At 33.2% G+C, this 6,638-nt stretch overlaps 1 protein-coding gene across 1 annotated transcript; it reads left to right on the top strand.

Annotated features, from left to right (window-relative positions):
- Positions 1–1,028: 1,028 nt before the first annotated feature.
- LOC117122271 lies at positions 1,029–4,093 on the top strand. Its single transcript, XM_033267810.1, has 2 exons — positions 1,029–1,085; positions 2,296–4,093. The coding sequence occupies exon 2, from the start codon at positions 2,298–2,300 to the stop codon at positions 2,964–2,966; it is 669 nt and encodes a 222-aa protein (XP_033123701.1). The 5' UTR covers positions 1,029–1,085; positions 2,296–2,297; the 3' UTR covers positions 2,967–4,093.
- The last annotated feature ends 2,545 nt before the right edge of the window (positions 4,094–6,638 follow it).

The following is a 6,638-nucleotide window of genomic DNA, read 5'->3' as shown; positions in this document are numbered from 1 at the left end:
ATTTATTTCGGGATTTTAATCATCCACGTTCATTAAAATTATTTATTTTTTTTTTTTTTGTGTGTATATTTTGAACGTATTTAGTATCATAAACATAATGTAATAAGTTATGTTATATTTTATTTTATATCTTTGTTTAATTTATTCGGTGTTTAGTGTACAAATAAATTAAATGTCTTACCCACCCCTGCGAAACTAAATTTGATTGCAGACTAATGAGCTAATTTTCCTCAAAAATGTCCAATTAGGGCAGCGTTCAACACCGGTGTTCAGTCGGTGTTTTGTAAATGGGTTTGACCCTAGATCATCCCGCAGTTTCTTCGTTAAGTATAAATGTGTGTTTTGGCTGCGGTGTCACACCGGTGTTTGTTTCGGCTAGAAGTGTAAAAGTGGTATTAGTGAAACAAAAAGAACATCTGATCAAAAATGAAATGTAAAACAGAAAGGCCTATTAATATGTCATATGGCACCTTATAGTCTCTAAGTGACTAACTTTAATTATGTGGCAGCCGCCACTTAGCGGCTCTGAAATTTTAATTCACTCAGGTTCCCTGATCTTATATTAGATGGATATGTGCGCTATATAAAACTACACTATTATTATTATTTATTATTATTGGTGGCACGAGCTTCCGTATGGTCCAAAAGTAGGAAATTTGCTTTCCACTGGCTTGTACAAAAATTTACAATATTATAATTGCATAATTAGCATATCGGACGAAGTATGATAGATCAATGTAGGCATATTGTTTTGAGTTATACTGTTGCTACACAGTAGCCTGTGACGCAGCAAATTATAAGATATTATGATGGATAGATGGATATGAGTAGCGCAATGAAAAGACAATAAGATTGACTAAAATCGTTAAATAATTTCTAAATCTTTGTCAAGCGTGTACACAATCTTTCATGCAGACCACATTTAGAATAAAGCATGAGTCGATTAATTGATTTCCTGACAATTGTATTAATTTTTCGAATCGAATAGTCAGTGACAAAATCTACTACTGCCTCTTTAACAAATTAGACTACGTTATAGGGACACAACGGTTGTAAAAGACATAAAGGAGGTGAAACCACAATTGGTGAGTAAACTATATAGGCCTAGTTTTAAGCGACTGCGGAAAAGTTTCCTTTAAATCATTAACTATAAAGATATATAAATATTAAACATTATTTTGTTTAAATGTTCAACGATGTTCATGAAAACGGTAAAAAAGTCAGTTTTGAGAAAGCACAAATAGTATAAAATTGCTATGTGTGTCGAAGTACGGATAACCATGCTAAGTTTTCCCTTCGCCATTATTACAGGCCATGGCAAAATTGGTGGTGTTTTTTTCACATTCGTCACTTTTAGACTTATAATGGAAGTGGCATTTTAATTTGCACTTGTGTTTAATTGATGACCTTCCAATCCAGTGCTCACGCTTTAAATCCTACAACAGCTAAAAACAAATTCACTGAAATTATTAACACGATAGTTTTATGACGTTACAGTTATCCATAGTAGCCTGCATGTGTGCTTTCAAGTAAAATAAAATGTAAAAAACAATGAACGATCTACAATCATTGCAAGTTTACTTGCGGAACACAAATTTGTTAAAATATAATAAAATAGAACGGATATTTTGATAGCTCCTGCTATCTTTATCAACGTTAAAATTGATTACCTTCTAAACCATCAACTTTAACGTTGATAAAGCCAGAAGGAGCTACCGATCGTCCGTTCTATTTTATTATATTTTGAATTTGTGTTCCGCAAGTCAACCTTAAGTGATTATACATCGTCGTCTCTTTTATTGTTTTTACACATAGACACCCACCCACCCACACACACATACACACACACACACACACACACACATATATATATATATATTATATATATATATATAGGCCTTTATAGGCCCTATTGTTTCTTACATTTTCTGATTGATAAACCACACTATATATACGTACATTATAACAGTATAAATCATAATGTAATTTAGATACCCTACCATTTTGAGGTAGGGGCCTAATGCTATGATTATCTCTGTTATTTGCCATGCATCAAGGCCTACGCATGTGCAAAAATTACTGATTTATTCGGATTTGAATTCCCAAAGAGGCCTCAATGCTGGAAGGCGTTGGCATAAACAACAGAATCCCGTTTTAGGACCATTTCTTCGCACTCGCAGATTCCTCTTTTTCGGTCAAAATATTATATATTTCATGTTTTGATTTCCCTTTATAGAAAGCTAGCTGTTGCTGTCTCGAAATTTAAATAATAGTGTATTGTTGAATTATTTTTAGAAATGGCACTTTTGAAAAGCAGTTTACTAGTGCAAGATAGTCAGATGTCAATGAGAGAAGATGATATCATCAAAAGAGGAAGCATCAATAGTTTACCTGACCTTGAAAAAAGTCGAATCTATAAGCAGAGTAGACTACCCCAAATCAAGACACTACAAACGCCTGGAAGCGCCCCGCCCATGTTCAAACCAAATAAATTTCCAAGGAAAACTCATGCATATCGTACGTCGATTACACACCGCAATAGAAACATTTTCTCAAAATGTATGACGCCGAATGCTAAACCTACAAAACCTGATGCGAATTTGCCAGAATTATGTGCGAACTCGTGTAAATTATATTCCAAGAAGAACGAATTGCTGGACTACAAAATTGAACCGCAAATGGTCGTTGATCCAAAGGAAAGTGTAACATCTACACGCGAGGAAAATACATTGATAAACGTAGCACATGCAAATGCTACAAATTACAAAACAAATGCATGTGGAACTGAAGTTAACTTGTTAGAGATCTTCGAAAGCCCTACACCTAGACTGAAAGATCAGTTCATAATGAAATGGCTACATTCTGACGGTAAGCGCAGTCCGTATCTTGATGAATTCGAAGATTCTATTTACAGTAAAAATGATGCAACCGGTACAATTAGCGTGTTGAATCCAACAATCAAATAAGTCAAAACATGCTAAACAATGTTGTAATGGACGTTCCACTAGCCCCGCCGCCCCATTAGAAATAATGGAGTTTATTATATACCCACAAACTGACAGCATAAACGGTATGTAAGAACCTGTATTAGTGGGACATACGCGTATTCCTCACCCTGTTCTAATTGGTCAGCTATTATGTTTGATTGGCACTCATTTTTATGTCAAAATAGCACAGTGAGAAAATGAAATGTGTATACAAGTACTGTAACGCAGAAAGCGTTTAAATTACAATATAATGGCATATATGTGCAGATCACTCAATTAATCATATAATGCATATAACGTCATGAATCTAATTGAAAATAATCTACGGTACTCGAACATCTAAGTTTACACTTTCTAAATATTTTTCAAATGGAGCATCATTCATTGGCAGAAGTATTTCCAGATCTACCAACAATCATAATATAATAATCATATTATAATGTTTATACTTTTCAGTTCTTTATGACGGACAATGAGCAATTATGAGCCATGAATTTCCGAAAGAACAAAAAGTTACTATTAGATGGTTGTTTTTGCTTCAATTCAATTTAAGGAAATTGCGTTTCTGTGTTTCGTTTTAATAAGATATACAGGTGTACATGGAAATCGTGTTTAGGCCTGACGTGATAGGACTGGACTTTTTTGCAGATCTATTTATTGAAAACTAACGAATAGGCCTACATTTTTAAACATCCTTTTAGCAAGCTGTAGATAATTATTGTAATTGTATGACAATCAATCAAAAGAAAGAGTGTCACCATTTATTATATCAAATGATTAAAACCAGAGATAGTAAATCGTGATTTTGATTGCAATATTATGTTTATCTTTTCCCCATTTACAGTATTTAAATAACAAATTCAAAGGAGTGGATGGCCTGGCTCCTTTGAATCCACCTCCGGTATGGTTTAATTTAGACTACAAACTAATATGTTTTTGTAACCTTTCAACTATTTAGCATACATATTATGGGATGGTCCCGCAAATAGTCTCGTGGGCCACCCGATAGGATAGGAAGAGACTAGGGAGAGAGACGAGTCTCGGAGTACCGGTGTGAGCAAGCTGCGTCTTGTGGTCACGCATTAGACAAATAAAACCCTTTTATGATCAGCTTTATAAATGGTGTCTGGATCTCAATGTATTTCTCGAACACTATAGGGTCACATTTTGTTAAGCAACAGCATGTGCATTATGGAGACATTTATAATGGAGCTCGTCATTCCTACTATTTTATTGCAACATAAGCCTTAATATTATCTAAACTATCATTGAAGGCTGACTCACACTGCATCGGCTGACGAATCATGACAATGTATGCAACCGTATAGTATCACATCCATATGGGCCTTTCCTGGTTTTGGTGGCTACCCCATGGGACCCATATATGGGCATCGGTTACATTCATAATGTTCCCCATATGGGCTATCATTATGACACCAATTTGGACACTAATGGATTTTTTTTACCTGGACAGACTCCAAATCCAAAGCCCTGTCCAGACTATCCATTTTTTTTTTGACAAAAACTGTTGTAAATGCCATATGTAGTCATGATGTACCTATTATGGTCATGATACAATTACATCATACATAAAGGCACTAACGGCGCTCCATAAAACAGCACTTGGAGAATGATCGTCGTACTCAAGGAGGGCCCCAGGTACCGGTATATAAAGTATGATGCCAAAACAGGCTTCGGTCATGTTCAATCTCCATAACCGCGCTACGTCTGTTTGGAGTCTACTATTTCATTTCGGGTAGCTAGGGGAAGGGGAATACAAATGTATGAGGCGCCAAGTGTAAATTTATTATTTAACACAATAATTTATATGTAATTCATTATTTAACATATAATTGACTAGATCACCCATTATTTATATATAGTGCATTTACCTCTAAAAGATTATATGTAAATAATTGCGTTAACGTTTCATTATTTATATATAATTTGTTTACTGATTACATTATATATAAATAATGAAAGGCTAACCCAACATTATTTATATATAATAAGGTTACTGGCTTCATTATATATAAATAAGGAAGGGGAAACACATCATTATATATAAATAATGAAAAATAACTTTCAATTATTTATATATAATAAGTTTACTGATTCCATTATATATAAATAATAAAAAGGTAACAAATCTTTATATATAAATAATGAAAAGTATTACTTACAATTATTTATATATAATAAGTTCACTGATTTCATTATATATAAATAAAGAATTGACTTCAAACTCATTATTTATAAATAACTGCTTTTACATTTCATTATATATAAATAATAGCTGTCGCAAAACCATAATGCTTGGACTTCAAACTCACTATATGTAATGTACACATGTTATCGTGTCAATGTCATTATATATAAATAATGGTTTTTACTTCCAATTATATATAGGCCTAAATAACCGTTGAAGTCGAGTTCCATTATATCTAAATAATGACATCGGAGGAAGCATGGTTTATAAATAATTCGTTATGTAAATTACGAAGTAATAAATATTCACCAGTGCTCTAAATTTACAATTAGGTCCTATTCACCTATCGAAAATGGCAAAGCAAGGTATACAGCAGATTATTGAATCCAGTGGTGGCGCCAATAATAAAAATAATAACAATAATAATAATAATAATAATAATAATAATAATAATAATAATAATATTAATAATAATATATTAATAATAATAATAATAATAATTGTAATAATAATAATAATAATAATAATAATAATAATAATAATAATAATAATAATAATAATAATAGTAATAATAATAATAATAATAATAATAATAATAATAGTTCAATGACACTAATTTAAAATATTTTGCGTTCTGTTGGTGACAAATGCTCGTTTGGATAGCCTCATGATGCTTGGGATACATCGCGATAGGGGAAGCAACCTCGACCTTGACATCGTGGTTGACAGATTTCGTGCAAAATTTCCATAATGTAGAATTTCTCTTTAAAGAAAGAGGATTTGTAAGGAAATTAGATGGTTAAATTGCAAACTCTTTGTTTCTTGTTTTATTCAAAATGTTTTGGTTTTGGAAGCTGATTTCGACATTAGAAAACATAGCCTACATGAAGTCATATTATCAAATAAGTAATAAAAATTCGCCATAATTCGTCAAATATCCGTGGCTGCCTTGGAATCCAACCGCAGTGGCAAGAATTTAGTCTAATGAAACTTGTTTATCTTCTTGATACCTTCCGACGAAAAAAATAGATAAAACGACAGTTGAATGACCAACAAAGACAACTGAAGACAATAGGTTGTCATTAGAAGTTATTTAGTATAACTTTATTCGGAAAATTAATCCGAAAATCGAGTTGCCGTCCCCGGCGTTGTCAGTGACGTCGTATGATTTGTGTGCGATTTTTACCAATTAACCACTAAGTAAAAAATAGTTGAGCCATGTAGTACCTTGCAAATCAATCCAGAAGCCTGGTAGTTTGTTAATTGTTTATTGGTAGCGTCCTCGCTGCCAAAATAGTTTTTTGGCAGTTGCGTCCCAGGTGACACCGTGAGGGCATGGTGAAGGTTGGTTACCATTTGGTGGCACATCGATTGAGTATTTTCATTCATCTGGCCATGTAAGTCAGTGGCGTATCTAGATGTCTTGAAATGGGGGGGGGGAC

This window comes from Anneissia japonica, unplaced genomic scaffold (assembly GCF_011630105.1).
Source record: "Anneissia japonica isolate Jap-2015-1 unplaced genomic scaffold, ASM1163010v1 scaffold287708_len1499824_cov190, whole genome shotgun sequence".
NCBI classification, from domain to species: Eukaryota; Metazoa; Echinodermata; class Crinoidea; order Comatulida; family Comatulidae; genus Anneissia; species Anneissia japonica.
Note: the sequence above shows the minus strand (reverse complement) of the source record. Positions and strands in the feature narration are given on the sequence as shown.

Excerpts from the sequence above, each read along its gene's own strand:
- LOC117122271 (XM_033267810.1), top strand. The coding sequence starts at position 2,298 with ATGGCACTTTTGAAAAGCAGTTTACTAGTGCAAGATAGTCAGATGTCA.